Below are 21,304 nucleotides of genomic sequence, written 5' to 3' on the forward strand. Positions count from 1 at the left end.
GATGGCACAGCTTCCCTTGGACTTCTTCTCACCCACATCACCAGAGCCACACTCTACTGTGTCCTGGATGGCACACTGCATACCTGAAAGAATTAATTAATGGGAAACAGGAAGAAGAGGGCTCAGAGCAACTGGACTGAGGCCTCGAGGCCAAAACCAGCCTCTCTGAAAATGATGCCCAGGAAGTCATGCCCCTCCATGCTGAGAGTCTTTTCCAGAGGCTCCCTACTCCCTGCCTCCAGGATAAACTCCAAACTGCCCAAGAGCACTTCCTTAACCCTCCCCTTTCACCCACACCATGCCAGACACAGACACAGACACACACACACACATACACACTCACACACACAAAGTCTAGCCCCCCAGTTTTCAGTTCCCCAACCAGCCCTGGCTCCCAGGCCTTTCCACCTGCTAGTGTCCTGCCTGGACAACTCTCTTCACCTGGTCAACTCCCACTCAATCTCATCTTAGGTCAGGGGTGGGCAAACTACAGCCTGAAGGCCAAATGCGGCCCACTACTTGTTTTTGTAAATAAAGTTTTATTGGAACACCACCATACCCATCCACTGGCAAACCACCTATGGCTGCTTTTGCTTTACTACTGCAGAGTTGGGTGAATGCAAGAGAGACCATAGGGCTGCAGAGCCTAATGTATTTACTACCTGAGCCCTTACAGGGAAAGTTTTCCAACCCCTGTCTTAGATGATAATTCCTCCCAGAAGCTGCCTCTAGCTCCCTTGAATGTTTTAGGGGCTCTTCATCTGTGTTCCCTCAGCCCTAGTGTTATTTCCTCTCCCCTAAACCTTTCCCTACTGAATTATACAACTGATGCTTCCATCCTAGATACAGCAATCAAACAACAACAAAAAACCAAAAGGCATCCAAATCAGCCAGGAAGAAGTCAAATTTTCACTATTTGCAGATGACCTGATACTCTATATAGAAAACCCAAAAGACTCCACCAAAAAAAACAGCTAGAACTGATCAACAAATTCAGTAAAGTCACAGGATACAAAAGCAGTGTACAGAAATCTGTTACATTTCTATACATCAATAATGAAGCAGCAGAAAGAGAAATTAAGGAATTAATCCCATTTACAATTGCCGCAAAAACAGTAAGATACCTAGGAATAACCTAACCCAAAAGGTGAAAGACCTGTACCCAGAAAACCATAAAACACTGATGAAAGAAACTGAAGATGACACAAAGAAATGGAAAGACATTCCATGTTCCTGGATTGGAAGAAGAAATATTGTTAAATTGTCTACTGGTGCAGCCATTCTGGAAAACAGTATGGAGGTTCCTCAAAAAGTTAAAAAGAGAGGTACCCTATGACCCAGCAATCACACTACTAGGCATTTATCCATAGGATACAAAAACAGTGATTCAAAGGGGCACATGCACCCCAATGTTTACAGCAGCAATGTCCACAATAGCCAAACTACGGAAAGAACCCAGATGTCCATCCAGAGAGGAATGGATAAAGAAGAGGTGGTATATGGTATATATATACAATAGAATATTACTCAGCCATCAAAAAGAATGAACTCTTGCCATTTGCAATGACATGGATGGAACTAGAGGGTATTAGGCTAAGTGGAATAAGTCAGAGAAAGACAAATACCATATAATTTCACTCATATGTGGAATTTAAGAAACAAAACAGATGAACATAGGGGAAGGGAAGGAAAAATAAAAATAAGACGAAAACAGAGAGGGAGGCAAACCATAAGAGACTCTTAACTCTAGGGAACAACCTGAGGGTTGCTGGAGGGGAGGGGGTGGGGGAGGGGTAACTGGGTGATGGGCATAAAGGAGGCCACTTGAAGTAATGAGCACTGGGTGTTATATGCAACTGATGAATTACTAAATCCCACTCCTAAAATTAATAATATACTATACGTTAAATAAGCTGAATTTAAAATAAAAAATAATAAAATAGATAAAACGTCTATACTACCCAAAGTGATCTATACATTTAATGCAATCCCTATCAAAATACCACCAGCATTTCTCACAGAGCTAGAACAAACAATTCTAAAATTTGTATGGAGCCACAAAGGACCTTGAACAGCCACAGCAATCTTGAAAAAGAAAAGCAAAGCTGGAGGGCGCCTGGGTGGCTCAGTTGGTTAAGCGACTGCCTTCGGCTCAGGTCATGATCCTGGAGTCCCGGGATCGAGTCCCGCATCGGGCTCCCTGCTCAGCAGGGAGTCTGCTTCTCCCTCTGACCTTCCTCCTTCTCGTGCTCTCTGTCTCTCATTCTCTCTCTCTCAAATAAATAAATAAAATCTTAAAAAAAAAAAAATTAAAAAAAAAAAAAGGAAAGCAAAGCTGGAGGCATCACAACTCCAGACTTCAAGTTATAGTACAAAGCTGTAGGGTTCAAAGCAATATGACACTGGCACAAAAACGGACACATAGATCAGTGGAACAGAAGAGAAAACCCAGAAATGAACCCACAACTGTATGGTCAACTAATCTTTGACAAAGCAGGAAAGAATATCCAGTAGGGACAGACAGTCTCTTCAACAAATGGTGTTGGGAAAACTGGACAGCAACATGCAAAAGAATGAAACTGGACCATTTCCTTACACCATACACAGAAATAAATTCAAAATGGATTAAAGACCTAAATGTGAAATTTGACACCATAAGAATCCTAGAGGAGAGCACAGGCAGTAACCTCTTGACATTGGCCGTAGCGACTTCTTTCTAGATTGGTCTCCTGAGGCAAGGGAACAAAAGCAAAAATAAACTATTGGGACTACATCAAAGTAAAAAGCTTCTGCACAGCAAAGGAAACAATCAACAAAACTAAAAGGCAAACTTCGGAATGGAAGAAGATATTTGCAAATGACACATCTGATAAAGGGTTAGTATCCAAAATGTAAAGAACTTATAAAACTCAACACCCAAAAAATGAATAATCAAATGGGCAGAAGATATGAGTAGACATTTTTCCAAAGACAACATACAGACACATGAAAATATGCTCAACATCACTTACTGGGGTAAAGGGAAATGCCAATCAAACCAATGGGATATCACTTCACACCTGGCAGGGTGGCTAAACTTAATAACACAGGAAACAACAGGTGTTGGCGAGGTTGTGGAGAAAGGGGAACCCTCTTGCACTGTTGGTAGGAATGCAAATTGGTGCAGCCACTGTGGAAAACAGTATGGCGTTTCCTCAAAAAGTTAAAACAGAATTACCCTACAATCCAGCAATTGCACTACTGGGTATTTACCCAAAGAATACAAAATACTAATTCAAAGGGATAAGGCATCCTGATGTTTAGCAGCATTATCTACAACAGCCAAATTATGGAAACAGCCCAAGTATCCATCGATGGATGAATGGATAAAGAAGATGTGGTATGTGTATACAATGGAATATTACTCAGCCAAAAAAAAGAATGAAATCTTGCCATTTGCAACCATGTGGATGGATCTAGAGAGTATAATGCCAAGCAAAATACATCCATCAGAGAAAGAAAAATGCCATATGATTTCACTCACATATAGGATTTAAGAAACAAAACAAGCAAAGGGGAGAAAAAGAGAGAGGCAAATCAAGAAAGACTTTTAGCTATAGAGAATGAACTGATGGTTATCGGGGGGCGGTGGGGGGGTGGTGTGAAATAGATCATGGGGATTAAGGAGGGCACTTGTCGTGATGAGCACCGGGGGATGTTTGGAAGTGATAAATCACTAACTTGTATACCTGAAACTAATATTACACTGTGTGTTAACTAACTGGGATTTAATTAAAAACTTAAAAAGAAATAAATAATAAATAAATTGATCCTTCCAGTCGGTCTCCTCTAAACCCTGAGCTCCGTGAGGGGAAGGCTGGGTTTTTTACAACTCTGGCACCCCAGATCTCTGACACATCAGAAGCACTGAAAACTAAGTTTGCAGGATGAAAGAATGAGCAAGCGAGTAAGGGTTCCGCTGCAGTGCTACAGAACCCAATGACCCCACTAAAGAGAGTACAGCTAATGCATGCTGTTGATGCCCTGATCCAGAGACCACACAGCAGCAGTATTTCTTTGAGAGGAACGGAGAAAAGGGGAAGGCTCAAGCATTAGTCCCGTCCAAAGAACAAAAAAAGGCCCCAAAGTATCTCCTGGGGGACTGTTTCCAGAGCAACACAAAGGAGAAGTGAGGAAAGGTTCACTAACAGGTGGGGCGTGGACTATTATTCCAAGTTGGGACCCGAACTCTAAATCCCACCGTTGCTTCCAAGGTAGCCCCACTGGTCCTCTGCATCCTGCTCAACACACATTACTATTTTAGTCTGCTAACTAATTGCTCTTTTCTGCTCAGTTGTAACCTCCTGGAAAGCAGGGGTCATTTGCTCACCAGGGAGTCCCTATAGCACTTGGCACCATGTACGCAAAAACGTATGACCCATGAATGAAGGAATGAATGAATGAAATAAAACTCAATCATCAAAGCCTCCCATCTGGCTTATAACAGTACAGAGTTACAGGTGGGGCCAGATTTCACTCTGGGGTGGACAAAGGACTGGCCCCTGACCTAATAAGGAACATAGAAGAGCCCTGTTTAATAGGGTGGTCATGACTGTTCCGTGGCTACCTTCCAACTGGGATGCTGAGGCTACACACTTGGCCTTGAATAGCTTCTCCATCATGGCCTCTAGGTTCTGGAGGCATTTCTGTGGTCTCAGCTGTCCCCAGCCTTGCTCCCAACCTCTGCCTTGGCTTTCAAAGGCCTCACTGACTGCCTGCCTCGGTGCGACCACTCCACGTGATGCTGGTGTCATGCCCCCAGGCAGGCCCCCCATTATCTTAAATCAAAGTGCTGGGCAGCTACCCTCAGGTTGCCATCCAGGAACCAAAGCACAGTGGAGAAGGTGGCCCTGGGAGGAATTTGTATGTCTCCCCATTTATCACACTAAAAGGCTACATTTCAAATTCCATCAATGAGGTCAAATATCAAGATAGAGAGCGGTGCCTTTGCTTTCCAGAAATGGCACTACCCTCTGAAGCGAGTAGATTTGGGGCATTTAATTTGCCAACCAAGTGACATTCCCTCCCAGAAGGCTGGCGCCTGCCAGAGCACAGCAAAGGGAGGGAAGCAGGAGAAGCGAAAAACTCCACATGATTACCACAAGGATAGATAAAAAGAAACCATAAATTCTACTTGATGAATGAAGTCTCTCGGGAAACCCTGCAGTGTCCTGTATGCGAGACAGGTGCTTATGTCTAGGCACCTCAAACCCAAATCTACTTCTCACGTTTTTCCTTTTATCAGGGTAATAACAATCACTATAATTATGCATTCAAGATACCAGCCCTATGCAAACTATAGTGTTTCACTCGGGGTGAAGCATTCTGCAGTTTGCATAAACAACAGGCCTGTAGCATCATGCTGCTGGATGATTTGGGGAACGTGCATCTATGAGATAATCACAGTGCCATAAAACCACAGGGTGCCCTAAATAGTAGCTAAAAAAATATGTTTACCAGCTTAAGGATGACCCTCTCCCTCCGGTTCTTTCTTACCTCTAGCTTAGTTTCACATTCTAAGTCACCTCCCCATCAAGAGAAGAACCATTTGTCCTAACCTATAGAATGAGGGCTCTGGGAAAAGACAAGAAATCAGATATTCATCAAACATTCCACTTTTGATGGACTGATAGCAACTTTCCCAGAATGTTGTGTTGAGAAGGATTCTGAACTCCTACCGGGGTCTGCGAGAAAATGCCTGCCCCTGGGACTAGACGGGGAACGGCCAGCCTTAGATTTAGCAGATACACCAACCTTCCCTTTGGCCATTTAACCATAGTTGAACCAGGTTGAAATGGGTACTGAAATGTCTCCCCAACTCCCCCCCTCTGTACCCAGCCAAACTCAAATACATCCCCACGAGGTCCCGTTAAAATTTCACTTGCTCATTTCTGCGTGCCTTGGCATTGTTTCCTTCTGCTCAGGAAAAATAAACACCCCCTTGTTCAAACATGTAAAGTAATCAAATGTGTAAATTCTACGTCTGCCTCTATTCTGGTACTTCCGATGCTGACCAGGGGAATCTGCCTCCACATTCATCTCCATATCCCTATTCTTATCCCAGTGCCTGGTCCACAGTAGGGGCCCGGCAAATATTTGTTGGATTCATGTTCCATGTGAACAAATTCCATCATCATCTTCATCTCACCCCGAGAGTTTTAAAAACTAATAAGGGGTATGGATATGTTTCCACAAAGGGGAGATTTCCAACAAGCTCATTCCAGAGTAGGAGGGCTCTCCCCCTCTAAGAACCAGGCTCCGCAGCTCAGAGGGAAGCATGGAAATTAACAAAGTGGAGAACCACAGGAGAAACTTCACACCTCACCTGTTATGCAAACTCTTCCATCTACAACTCTTCCTCCTACCTCTGTGAACTTGTGTGTTTCATCCACTTTTGAAGGTTAAATCTGACCTTTTGTGGTAGGAAGATAACTTTGAGGTGGTATTTCCCAAACTTTATTCATGGTCTGAACTGCTTTCTGAAGCTCTGCGGTATCAAAGTACCACCTTATTTACTTACTGGTTCTTTAAACTATTATTATTTGCTAGTCTCTTAAGTACCAACTTCTAATGAATCCTGGATCTGATATGTCAGCCACACTTTTTTTGAATAGCACTTAAATGCTGACATAATTTGAAAGGTTTCATGTTGTCCCATGTGCCTCCTAAAGTCATCTGGCCGGCCTCGGGTCTTGCAGTCCCGGAGTGTCCAAATCAGGGCCCTAATGGATTGCTCCACAAACACAGATACAACAACATAGTGAGCTGTGCCTTCTCCAGGGCTGTCCTCACCAGGGATTCAAACCCAAGTCTCTCTTGGGCAGAAGTCAACACTATCTGGGAAGCAGTAGGATGCAGCAGTTACGGGATTTGGAGTCAGGGCTGCATCTGAACTCTGGATCCCACTTAGTGGCTGCGACCCTAAGCGATTTCTCCATGTTCTCTGAGCCTCAGTTTCTCTGTGCATAATATGGGGATAATGACAATACCCACCTCACATGGGGTGCTGTGGGGATTAAACAAGAAAATGTCTGAGGCATCATGGGCACTCACTAAATCACCAATGCTGATATTATTATTATTTAAAGATTTATTTATTTATTTTAGAGAAAGAACATCGGCATGTGAGTGGGGGGAAGGGCAGAGGGAGAGGGAGAATTCTCAAGCAGACTCCCCACTGAGGCTCGATCCCAGGACCCTGAGATCATGACCTGAGCCGAAATCAAGAGTCAGATGCTCAACCGACTGAGCCACCCAGGTGCCCCGGATGCTGATATTATTATCAATACCCATTCATTCAACAAATGCATACAAAGTGTCCATTGAATTCTCACTAAGAAACTAGTGCTGAGAAAGACTGGCAGGACCCTCACAAAGTAAGAGTGGTGGCGAAGACATTCTAGGGAATAAGACAGATGGACAACAACTTAGAAGGCAGCTGGAGATCAGGCAAGGTGAGCCCTGGGGAGCCACCATCGGGGAGCTGGGAGCCAACATAAGCCCCCAACCCTGCCCAGGACACAGGATCAGGGTAGAGTCCCAAGAGGGGGTTTTGGCACATGGTTAGACTGCCATACTTGGGATCGGACTATTTAATAGAACCTGGCATATCCCAGCCAAATAATAATAATGAAAGTGATAAACAAGGATAAGAAAGACAATAATATTAACTCAGTGCAGACTATTAGCTCCCAGCAGGCTGGACCTCAGCCACTGTGCCGGGGCCCTCTGGGCAGCTCCTCTAGAAGAACCCCTGGTCTTGTCATCCATCTAGGATAAAGAGAAAGTAGTAAGGAGAGAAGGAAATCGCTTTCCCCCTGTGGCTCTGAATACTTACCTGATGGTCAAGAGCAAAAGGCAAACAGGTGGCAACACCAGCCTTCTAAGACCATCTAATTTTATAGACTCTAGAAAAATCCACTGGGACCAAAATACCTGCCCCATCCCCAGTCTTAGTGCCTGAGCCTTCCTTTGATCCTTGAAAGTGCTACAATCTCAGAGATCCTCCCTCCCCCAAAATACAATTTTAATGTATTAAATAAATACATTGGCCCTGCAATTCCACTTTGAAGGATGCCTCTTAGAGAAACCCTTATACCTATGCACAAGGAAATATGTATAAGAATTTCTACTGCAACTCCAGTTACAATAGTAAAGGCGTGGAAGCAACCAAGATGTCCATCAAAAGGAGAATCATGCCATAAACAGTGGCATGTCCATACAATGGAATATTATACAGCAGATGAAAGTAAATGACTAGAAACTATGTGTGTATCACATGAATAGATTCCAAAAATGTTGAGTGAAGAAAAGCAAGTAACAATGATATATCCATATTTATATACCAGTTATGAGAAAAGTTTAAAGTCTACAAAACAACACCGACCCATACACAGGAAGGACATGCTCTGAAGTGGGTTTGTAGCTGCCTCTGGGAAGAAGTAGCAGAAATGGGCGTGAGTTTTCAGGGGGATTTTCAACCTCACCTGTTAGTTGTTGCTGTTGTTGTTGTTGGGGAAAAAACAGCAAAGCAAATAGGAAAAAACGTTCACATGCATTCATTCTGAGTAGCGGGACCTAAATGTCCATTCTATTAGTCATTGCATTTTTCTATATACTTTATAATTTCTCAGAAAATTACACCCCTCAGGGGACAACCCCTGAGGACTATTACAGTGAGGTAAGGGTCTGAGAACCACAAAAGAAGAGATACTGCATGCCTTTGTGATAACCAGCTGTTTTCTGGCAGAGCCTGCCTGCCCACTGCTTCTAGAAGAAGATCAGGAGGTCTGAGGGTCTGTCAAGGGCTAGCACATCATCATAATAGCAGTGATATTAATAAGAGCCAGTGCTTACTTTGCACAATGCTAAGCTCTTTACAAATAGTATCTTATACATGAAAAAAGAGAGAACACCTGCCTTCAGATAGAGATTCCACATCTTCTTGTGCCAGAAAATAAGGCAATGCTCAAAGAAAGACAAGAACATGTCTAAAGGATGCAGGAACCAGCTTGAAGGGGCTTCTGCTGGCCACATGGAAGGCAACTGAGCATCAGAATAAACAGAGACAGTAAGGGACTATAACCTACTGAATTAAGTAGGAATCCATGAGGCCACATGGATATAAACAAAGAAAGAAGAAGGGGAAGTTTTTTCCTTTCAGTAGAAAGCCGACTAGCAAATATGGAAGAAATGATGGAATTAGAAATGACCATTTGGAAACCATCACAATTAATACTTGATTCAGGCAAGAATCATCAGTGGATGTTAAAATCAGTGGCAGAATTTTGAGGAGTAACAAAATATTTACATGGTTTCCAAGTATCTCCCCATTAGATACATACTAACTTCAATGGGTAAAATAGTTAACTATACAGTACAGAAATGGGCAGAAACCATCTCCACCAAATGATCATAATTAGCAATACCAGTAATTGGCCAAATCAACATGTATTTCCTGCTCTGATCACTTCTCTGCTAAAATTGTATAACCTGATTCTAGTCATAAAGAAACATCAGACAAACCCAAATTGAGAGATGGTCTATAAAATAGAGCATGTGCCAGGGGCACTTCCTCATCAAAGGAAACTAAGGGGTCATGATAACGTGATTCACCACATGATCTGCATTTTTCTTTTGCGTTGGGACAATTGAAACCTGAATAAAGTTACACAACTAGGAAGTGAAGTCAGGATGCAAACCCAGGCCATCTGGCTCCAGAGTCCATGCCCTTACCTGTCCCATCCTCCAGTGTCCCCATGGATTTTGGGTGAGAACGAGCTGCAACTCTGGTGCTTAGTCTGAATGAGCTTGGACAAAGCATGTTCCCTCTTAAAGCCTATTTCTTCACTTGCAAAATGGGATTAAATAAAATAAACCATGCAAAGTACCAGCATACAGTAAGTGTTCAATAAGTGATGGCTATCATGCATATTATTAGAGTTATCATTCAATCAATAAACCTTTCATTTAGTGGAAATGTAATGTGTATTGAGCTTAACACAACCATATTAATGATTACCTGTTTTAGTTTGGGTTCCCCCAAAATCAGACCCTAAGAGAAATTTTGGGGGTGCAAGCAGTATATTTGGGAGGTGATCCCAGGAAGTATGATGAAGTGGAGAGGTGTGCCATCATGGGGCTGACCCCATGGGGCTCGGTCCCTCTAGGGACCCCCCAAGAAAGTGTATAGAACAGGAGACAAAGGCAGGTGCCAGATAAGAAAAACTTCTCCACATATAATCAGATCAAATCTCACCGGAATAATATCTTCAGTTATTCCTTGTAAATAACAAGGTACTTCTGGCAAAATACTGTGCTACCCAGCTTACAGCACACCTGACCACAACAGTTTCTGACAAAATAAGCACACTGCTGAGCTAATTTTTCATGCTGGAACTTCAGAGCTGTTATGTCAGTAGGAATGTAGTGATGAACGATGTCTCACTGGTGTTTTTATAAGCCTCTGGGGCAAATACAAGGAGATGGTTTTGATGCTATTTAGAAAGCCAGACTTATTTTAAATGGGTCTCTTTGGACACATCATAGGACTGACAGATTCAGCAGCTTGAGGGGAAGGATGAGGTCTCAATGAGGGTAGGAGCCTATTCTTGCTCTAGACCTAGGAAAGGGGGCCTGGAATCTGGGAGAGGGGGCACTAGGTCAATAGCTGGCCAGGAAGATGGGGCTGTGGATAAAACTTTCTTATGCAAAGTAGTAACAATACTTTAAAAAATTGATAAGCATAGATTTTACTGGAAATATTTATAAATTATATTATATATAATATACATATTATAAGGCGCCTGGGTGGCTCAGTCGTTAAGCGTCTGCCTTCGGCTCAGGTCATGGTCCCAGGGTCCTGGGATTGAGTCCCACATCGGGCTCCCTGCTCGGCGGGAAGCCTGCTTCTCCCCCTCCCACTCCCCCTGCTTGTGTTCCTGCTCTCGCTATCTCTCTGTCAAATAAATAAATAAAATCTTTAAAATATATATATATATATATAAATATTATATAGTAGTATATAGATTACAAAAGATCTCATTAAAGACCTCACCAATTCAAAATAAAGAAATTCAGTGTGAATTGGTGACAAATCCACCTTATAAGATTTTTAAAGAGAAGCTATGGAAAAGAGTGAACACCACTTTTCGTCTTCTGCAAATGGGAATTTGACCTTGGCCTGATTCTCTAGGTCTGATCCTCTGAACACCCCTAAAGTGGAAACGTCAACTGTTTAGTAGACTGCATTGCTCGTGGTAGAACTGCCTCTGGTTGGCAGACTGCATATGGACTGGAGTTCTCACCATGAAACTGAAATACCTCAGGAGGGATCCACAGCCTTGGGGACCCCTAAGCTGCATGACTGTTATAACTACGCATGTCCCTTGCAGGGCCCCTGGGAGCTACGTGGATGGAGCTGTTACAAGAGCGACTGCCCCTAAGTCAGTCGCTCCCATACCTCCTTAACAGGGGTCTCATCACCTTGCTCTTGAAATGTCACTTGGAGGTGGGGGAAAGGAAAAGTAGCCCCTGAGGACCCACAGAAAAGATACCTGAGGCTACCCCACATTCTCCAAGCTCAATCTAATGCCAAGTGTGACCTATAGTAATCTTGTGTGTCTGAATGCTTAATTAGACCTAAAAGGTGAGCATGGCAGAAGCCTTCCTTTTTAATGAATATACTATTATATACAAACTAATCACTCCACTCGTGCCCTTACAAATCCATTAGAGTCTGTTGTAATAATCAGCACAATGATCTATAGGTATGTGTCAGTGAGTATGAGTACTTGTAATCAGTTTTCTAAGACAAACAAAAAGATCCCTCCTGAAATCTTAAGCGCATAATTCAGCTGTTGAGCAAAGCCTGCTCATACTGGCTACAAATGATACAGCCCAGGCCATGGACAGATTCTGCATTCGCTGGAACCAGAATGAGGATGAGTGTGGGTCTCCTTCAGCCTGGTTGCCTTGCTCGCTGGCCACCTGAGGGTTTTCACGCACTCCCCCAGAAGAGCAGGGCTGCAATGTGTCATACCTAAACAACACAGAGGTCTGAGAGCAGAGGCGTGCACAAAGGCACCTTCCAGGTGTACTTCGGGAAAATAGAAGAATTTCTAAAAGCAATAAAGTGTGAGAACATTGTAAATGGAATATTCATGTTTATGCAGGACTGACAAAGTCACGTCACATTAGTAAATGTATAGAGTGTGGTTCTGATTATGAAGAAAGTAAACTAAATATATTATATATGCCCTATGCAAGGATTCCCAGCAAAGGATTCCTGCAGTTCTAGCCTCTCTCTATGGCAAGGGGAAGGGAGACTTTGACCTTGTATGGCTTACACTTTATATTGCTTGTATTTTCAAAATAAAGATGTGTCTGGAAATGACTTCTCTTATGAAAACAAAATTGTAATTGAAAATCACCTTTAAAAAAGATTTGCAAAAAAGGGAGAGGGTTCACAATGAAATTCCTCTTGAATACTGAGCTTCTCCCATGCATTTAAAATGGGATCCATGGGGCACCTGGGTGGCTCAGTCGTTAAGCGGCTACCTTTGGCTCAGGTCATGATCCCAGGGTCCTGGGATCGAGCCCCGCACTGGGCTCCCTGCTCAGCGGGAAGCCTGCTTCTCCCTCTCCCACTCTCCCTGCTTGTGTTCCCTCTCTCACTGTCTCTCTCTCTCTGTCAAATAAATAAATAAAATCTTTAAAAAATAAACAAATAAATAAATAAACAAGTAAATAAATAAAATGGGATCCGTTTTCAGAAATCCAGCTTACCCTTTCGGATGCTCTGACAAGAGAAAGCAGGTGATTTGTGTCACAGGAGGGCAGACAGATGGATGAATGTGAAGACGTACCACTCCTAATGCACCTAAGAATTGTTAGGTTTTTCCTTTTTCCAATACCATGACCATGGAATCCCTGGACTGAAGGTAAGGTGACCAGAAACCCTGAGATTGCATGGACTTAATTTTCCAAATGGCTGAAAATAAGGAATCGATGCCAACTGATCCATGTAAGTGTGGCCACAGAGCCAGAGGGAGAAAGACTGGTAAGAACACTGCGGAGACTCTTGATAACCCCCAACATCTAAGTCTATAACTGTATCTACAGGATTGTATCCATAGAGCCATGTCAGTGTTTTTCAACCTTTTTCTCAGTATGATCCTTTACGGAAACGTTCTGGATCTTTGTTCTAATTGTCACCCCTAATGAAATTTTGATACCACAAATACACCATATATCTGTTTATGTAAGTGGCTCTTTGGAGGGCCACAAACTATTGTAATATCAGGTGGGGTTTTTCTGTTTTTAGTTTTTTGGTTTTTTGCCTTCCTCCACCAAGAACTGATTTTTTGGTCCCCTGGGGATGATTTCAGCTCTGTTGAGAAAACACTCTGTGTGTTTGTTATGTGTATATACATTCTATACACACACATACACATACATACATAGAAAACAAAGGACCAGCATATACTTTCCCCTTTCTTCATCAGTTTCCTGTGTTGTCTCAATCTCCACAATAATCACATATTACTTTTACCCGGGGTGGGGGGGGAGGCTTTCCCCCCACGTGTATGTATGTGTGTATATGTGTGCATTTTAATAATGCCATGTAAGTAAAACCACACACTTAAATGCAAAAAAAAAAAAAGGAAAGGAAAGGAAAAGAAGAAAGTAAATAGGACTTTGAGAATGAATACTAGTCATAGTAGTTCTCATATTTTCCAGGATCCCACGGCTCCCAATGGAGGTGAGAGATGTGCTATGGCTAATATTTTCTTTTCTTGCCATGCTTTCTTCTAGAAATGCCCATGGTATACTATAAGGGACAGGCTTGGAACCCAAATAGACCATCTGATACACACCACCATAGGTATGCCGAGGGTAAAGGGTCTAAAACCTAGCCTTCCTCCAACCTGAAACCTACCAGGGTCTTGGGGCTTGAAAACGCATAAGAATCAATGGTCTTGAAAGACTCAGATCTGTTCAGAAAGTCCTGTGACTTCTGAAACTCTGCTTTATCCATTAAAGGGAAATAAAGGTAGACTTAGGACAGCCAAGTTGGTAACAAAGAACCATGCCCAGCAAGGGTACAGGGTTGAAGGAGAGAAGAAATCAGATATGAAACCAGAATGAGGTGAGTAATTCAGGATAAAGGGCTGGCTTCTCAAACCTTCTCACCTAATCCCTGATGGGGTTTATTCTAACATCAAAGCCGTCCAGAGTAGAAAGGGCCCCCAGAGTAAGAATAACACACACACACACACACAAATATGTGTGTGTGTGTTTCATAAAACAACTCTAATAGTTAGCCTCACTACATGCAACACATCCCAATATCTAGCCTAGGCTATTCTATTTCATTTCCTTAATGCTGGTTGCAGCTCATTAAAATGGTGCCGCCATCCACAAATGGGTCATGACCACGGATTCAATAGCACACACGTATTCCAACCCCTCTGGTTCACAGATGAGAAAACTAAGACTCAGATTAAACCCAAGGTCACAAGGCTACTCCCTTGCAGAACTGGGACTAGCTCAGACCAAGGCAAATATTGGCTCTTCTCAGTCTACTTACTGGAACTCAACTGAACTAATGTGTCTCTGAAAACCCTTCCCTAATTTGATTGAATCTCTTCCCCTGCTCCCCCTGCCCATACAGTCCAAAGTGCCATTGTCTCTGTCGTGGACTTTTTTTTAATTCCCAAAGGCCAGGTACCTTAAAATCCCTGTGGATCTAATGACTGAGTCCAAGGCCAAGTGGTCACACTGCATCTCAACACCATGAACCTGACCACTCTGCTGCTTCCATGCCATGAATCTCAGCATCCTGTGAAGTGAGCCAGGAGAAGTACCTTCTTCAAGGAAGTGGTGAACTTGCTAAATTGGACAGAAGAACCCTGATGGACAAAGCTGAACTTGGCCTAAATCCTGATAGACAATTTCTAAAACAGCTGATGGTAGACGAGTCAATTTGGAAGGCCTTGAAAAAGTAGGTGATTCAACCTTATCCAGACAAAGTAAATCCCTCAGGGGTCTGGGGAAAGGCTCACATTAAAAGTGTGATACTGGCATAAAAATAGACACATAGGCCGATGGAACAGAATCAAAGGCCCAGAAATAAACCCAAGTATATATGGTCAACTAATATTTGACAAGGGAACCAAGAACACTCAAAGAGGAAGGATAATGTCTTCAATAAATGGCACTGGAAAACTGAATATTCACAAGCAAAAGAATAGAACTGGATCCCTACCTTATACCATTCACAAAAATTAACTCAAAATGAATTAAAGATTTAAACTTAACTCCTGAAAGCATAACTCTGAGAAGAAACCATAGGGGAAAAGCTCCTTGGTGACTTCTTTGGATATGATACCAAAAGTACAAGCAACAGAAGCAAAAATCAACAGATGGAATGATACCAAACTAAAAAGCTTTTGCACAGCAAAAAAGAAAAGAAAAGAAAAAGCAATCTATGGAACAGGAGAAAATATTTGCCAATCTGATAAGGCATTAATATCCAAATTATATAAGAAACTCTTACAACTCAATAGCAAAAAGTCATCATCATCTGATTTTTAAATAGGCAGAGAACCTGAATAGACATTTTTTCCAAAGAAGACATACAAATGGCCAACAGATCCATGAAAAGCTGCTCAACATCACTCATCATCAGGGACATGCAAATCAAAACCACAATGAGACATCACCTCACTCCCATCAGAATGGGTATTATCAAAAAGACAAGAGATGATAAGTTCTGGTAGGGATGTGAAGAAAAGGGAACCCTCGTGTACCACTGGTGGGAATGTAAATTGGTGCAACAACTATGGAAAACAGTATGGAGGTTCCTCAAAAAAATTAAAATAAAACTACCCTATGATCCAGCCATTCTACTTCTGGGTATAGACACAGAGGAGATGAAGTTGCCATCTAGAAGAGACATCTGCATCCCCTTGTTCACTGCAGCATTATTCATAGTAGCCAACACATGGAAGCAACCTAAGTGTCTGTCGACAGATGAATGGATAAAGAAAATGTTACACACACACTTACACACGCAATGGAATATTATTCAGCCATAAAAAGGAAGGAAATCTTGCCATTTGCAACAACATAGATGGACCTTGAGGGGCATTATGCTGAGTGAAATCGGTCAGACAGAGAAAGACAAATACTGCATGACCTCACTTATATGTAGAATCTAAAAACATCAAACAGAAACGGAGAATCAAATGTGGTTGCCTGGGGTTGGGGGCTGAGGGAAATGGGGAGATGTTGGCTAAAAGATGAAAACTTCTAGTTATAAGATGAGTAAGTTTCGGGGACCTGTGCACAGCCTAGTGACTATAGTTAACAACACTGTATTATATACTTGGAAGTTGCTAAGAGAATAAATCTTAAATATGCTCACCACAAAAAAAAAAATCATGTGAGGTGATGGAGGTGTTAACTAACCTTATTGTGGTAATCATTTTGCAATACCTCTGTGTGTTAAATCATCATCTTGCACACCTTAAATGTACATAATATTCTATGTCGATAAAGCTAGAGAAAGCCCCTAAAGGTCAGCCTCTCTCACTTCACCCCTTCCTTATAGAGCAAAGATCATGTGTCCGTAGAGCCTTCTTTCAAGTTCCACAACTCCTGGGGGTCAGCACAGGGAGGGGTGAGGGAGATGCGCAGTTGGGAGAAACCACAGCCTCAGACCATGAGTGACCATCATATGTGATCATGCCTTCCACCTTGAAGACCTTCCCAGTGCCTTATAAGGGAGAATCATTCTCTATAGCACAGCTTCTGACAGAGCAAACTATAGCCTCGGGCACCAAACTCAGCCAGGCCCCTATTTTTTTTTTTTTACAAATAAAGTTTTATTGGAACATCGCCATGTCCATTCATTTACCTGTTGTCCACAGCTGCTTCTGCTCCATTGGGAGAGGTGCAGACCACATGGCCCGCCAAACCTAAAATATTCACTATCTGGCCCTCTACGGGAAAAGTTTGCCAACCCCTAGCTTTCCTGCCTAACTCTTTGTTGTTGTTGTAAATCTGGGTACCTCGTATAAGTGAATTCATACATAACAAGTGGATCCTTTTGTGATTGGCTTCTTCTACTTGGCGTACTGTTTTTGAGATTCATCCACGTTGAAGCATGTGTCAGAATTTCATTCCTGTTGACGGCTGAATAATATCTCACTGGCTAGAGTGGGCACATTGTGTTTATCCTTCCATCCACCGACGGACACTGGGCTGTTTCCACTTTGGAGCTGCTGTGAAGAGTTCTGCCTCCTAATTCTTGAGTCTCCTCCTGCATCACTTGCCTTGGTCCCTCAGCCATAGAGGACTTCTGTCACCCTCTGTCAATTCCTCAGATGTATGGTGCCCCCTTCCACCCCTCAGCCGGATACTCCCCATGCCCTCCACTTCTACCCCTTCACCCTCTTAACCCCTCCTTAGCCTTCAGTCTAAACATCACTTCGGGGAACTCTCCGAGACCAGGCTCTCCCTAGTTCCCCCACTCACCTCCCTGCCAGCTCAAACTCGATCAGCCCCATCTGGTCATAAGCTCTGATGGTGCCCTGCCCTGCATCTTTAGAACCTCTAACACTGTTTGTAATTACTGGACACAGTCTTATAATATTTATGTGTGGTTATTTGATTAATCTCAGACTTCACGAGACCAAGGCTATATCTTTGCTTCCCACTATACCCCCATTGACTAGCCCAGAGCCGAGAACAAACCACATTTCATCAGTTCTAAGACAGACATATTTTTTACGTTTATCTCAGGATGCAACTTACAATCGATGTCTTAGATCCACCTGCATAGGCTGATGAGAGCTCACAAGACGCTGGCTCAAACAGTGAAGACCCTTGCAGGGAGGTGTCACCCTGAACCCCCCGAGGGGGTGACTGACAGCAACAGGAGGGGTCAGGTGTGAGTCCCAGTGGCTTCTGGGACCGTGTCACAAAAGTAACAGATGACAGCCACATGGGCTCGCTATTGCTTGAGACAGGAGGAAGGGAGTAGGTCTGAGATTGGGGCAGGCCCCCTGAGTCCTTCCACATACCGACCCAGGACAGAGAGCCAGCTCTGGATAAATGCCTGAGTCAAAGGTAAATGGGTACAACTATGGGGGTGAGGGTCTGAAAATCCCTGAGAGCTTTTGCAATGTCACAGGAAGCCAAAGTGAAGATCAGGTTCAGCCAGGGCCTCTGCACTTTGTTTCCTACAGGAGCCTGGGCCAGACACTCTGTCTCTGGCTGGCCTCAGCCCCCCACATGGGCCTTCACGTGCTAGAAATGCAATGGAACTCTCCCCATTGCTCCCCCACATCCTAGCTGCAGGGATCCCAGAGCAGGGGTCCAGGGCTCTGACACACAACAGCTGCCAAACTCAGACCCCTTATTGGTGTCTCCTAGTGAGATTATAAATTATCATTTTATGCCTTCGTGGCAATTTTGTTCAAGTGTAAATATTTAAAACATGCTACCCACTTTTGGAAGCCTGTTTAGCATTTCTTCCATTTTCAATACACTGAGAGCCTCAAAAGAATACAAGGGACCTGGGCCACCGTCAGCCTCCAAGGGGCCCTGCAGAGAGCTTCCCCGTCCCTCCTGCAGGCCAATATGTAGTTGCAGATGCTGTGTCACCCTCTACTGGCAGCAAGATCCCCCCCAAACCAGAGCCGGGCACACATTGCACCCCACTTTGATGATGTTCCCCCCTGGACACCTACAGGCCCACCCTAAGCTTCTGTGTGAAGTCCTTTGCTCTGATAGTCTAGTTCCCCACTCTCTGACCCACTCCCAACCCCAAGCAGACCCGGACATGCCTTTTCATTATAAACACTAGCGTGTTCCCCCACATGCTGCCCAGTACGGCCCCATGGGCCATTGCACACTTAGAGTGCAGGGAGTCTGAATTGAGATGAGCTGGATTCCAAAGCCTTCATAAGGAAAAAAGAATGCAAAATATTTCAGTGTTAATATTTTATATCGATTCTATGTTGCAATGGTAATATTTTGCCATATTGGGTTAAATGACACATATTAGAAAAATATCACTTGTTTCTTTTCACTGTCTTTAATGCAATACTAGAAAATGTAAGGTTAGGTATGCAGCTCACAGCCTCTTTCTACAGGCAGCGCTAAGATAGAGTCGGCAGGAGCAAGCTTTCCCTGCCCAAGGGCCTGCTGGCAAATATTTTCGGTTTTGCAGGCTGGACCCAACTCAGCCGTGGGGCAGGAAAGCAGCCACGGACAATGAACATGGGAGTGAACCTGACTGCGTTGCAAGAAATGCAGATTTGGCCCCTAGGCGATAGTTTACTGAGTCCTGCTTTAGAGAATCTATCTCATAAAATTTCCAATTCTGGAAAGTGCTATTCATTTTCTCATTGGCCTTCCGTGAAAAGCCACCTCTCATTCAACTGAAGAAAGAAAACACAAGTGCATTCGAGGCTCCCCTAAGCCGGGGTGGTCCTGGGGCCACGAAGCAGCCCCTGACCGCCCCCAGGGCTCAGCGGCCCCAGGGCACCCGCCAAACACACTTACTTGGGTGTGTGGGCCTCATCCACACGGTGACCCAGCTGGAATTCATGGGACTTGCTTCGATGCAGGGCCGTGAAACCTGGAATCAAGTGGATGAGCTTCCGGGAAGACGGCGGTGGGGTCCCCGGGGGCTTCAGCTTGTTCTTCCTCCTCATGGGTGGTGTACCAGGTGGGGTCACGGTGGTGACGATATTGGGGGTGCGCGGCGGGGTGCGGACGGCGTGCCGCTGCCGGGGCGACGGGGGCAGGGAACGGTGGCCTGACTCCAGTGGTGGCGGCGGGCACAGACCCGGGTAGGCATCCACGGTGAGCCTGTCCACATGCGTGTACACGGGGGCCCCGGGCGAGGGGCCAGCGTGAGAGTAGTGTTGGATGCACTTGGTCTGGACCCTGGGGCTCTGGGAGAGGTGTGTGCGGACCCACGGGCTGGGCTCCGGGGGGCACACAGGGTTGTTCTCCTTCCCTGTCTCCGTGGTGGGCCACTGGATGGTCCAGTCTTGTTTGGAAAGGTTGCCTCCTAAGTTGGAACAAAGGAGCAGAGAGACAACAGATAAGCCACGACAAAGCACCTTACAGTGTATGCACATTACAGCAAATATATCTTACAGCATATTCACATTGCATCCTATTCATGCCGTACCGTGCATGCCTATTCATACACCTTAGGCACCTTGCAGCATATGCACATTACATCCTATACACGCCGCGCTGTGTATGCACATTACACCTTAGGCACCTTACAGCACATACTCCTTACCGCACTGCCCCTTACAGCATATGCACATTACATCCTATACACGCTGCGCTGTGCATGCACATTACACCTTAGACATCTTACAGCATATACTCCTTACCGCTCTGCACCTTACATCATATGCACATTACATCCTATACACGCTGCGCTGCGCATGCACATTACACCATGTGCCCACTACACTGCATAGTCATTTACATAAATTCATCTCCCCTTGGCCCCTCCAAAAAGAGAATGAATCCCTTTGGTGACCCTCTCACCATAATCCCCATTCAGCAGCCTTGCCCCCCACTCCCCTGTGGTTGTGGAGCCCACAATTCAAATGTCCAGAAAAGCAAAGGAGTTAATTCTCACCTTTTGAGCTTCCAAGGATCCTACTTCCAGCAGTTTCTAGGTGATTTAAAGGATTTTCAAGGATAACCTTTCCCTTACAAAGCAATTTTACTGCTAGCCGCTATATGAGATACATGAATTCTGCAGAAGTCAAGTTTGCCCCCGGTCACTCCCTGACCACTTATTCAGCCACTGCATACTTCTCCCAGATCTGCTGTCGCTGTGGGCTCAGGCACACCTTCATCCAACAGTTTCTGAATGCGCCAGGCACTATGCTCAAGAAAGGCCCAGCAGATCACACACAGGCCAGGCTCTCTGATACCCTAGACTTAACATTCTGCTGCAGGAGAGACACGATAGATAAGAAAACATGCTCACGAAAGGATTTCAGAGGAGGATGAGTGCCTGAGTGCTGGGGGGGGTGGAAAAGGGGGGGACCAGAATAGACATGATAAGAGAATTGGCAATGGTGAATGGTTACTAGGCTGTGGGGCGTGCCAAGCACAGAACACTACACAGCCGTGGAAAGGAATGAACTATTGAGCACACACATACTGGCTGACTTTCCAGACAACTATGCTGCGCAGACAAAGCCTGGTGACTTTC

The 21,304-nt window shown here is 44.2% G+C and overlaps 1 protein-coding gene across 1 annotated transcript in view; it reads right to left on the reverse strand.

Moving 5' to 3' along the window:
* KSR2 (kinase suppressor of ras 2) overlaps positions 1 to 21,304 on the reverse strand; it is a 400,598-nt gene that overhangs the window by 220,674 nt on the left and 158,620 nt on the right. The window contains exon 4 of the mRNA XM_035017093.1: positions 19,615 to 20,128. Coding sequence (XP_034872984.1) covers positions 19,615 to 20,128 — 514 coding nt within the window. The remainder of the gene's footprint in view (positions 1 to 19,614; positions 20,129 to 21,304) is intronic.

Source organism: Mirounga leonina, unplaced genomic scaffold (assembly GCF_011800145.1).
Source record: "Mirounga leonina isolate KUSES-001 unplaced genomic scaffold, KU_Mleo_1.0 Mir_171, whole genome shotgun sequence".
Lineage (NCBI taxonomy): Eukaryota > Metazoa > Chordata > Mammalia > Carnivora > Phocidae > Mirounga > Mirounga leonina.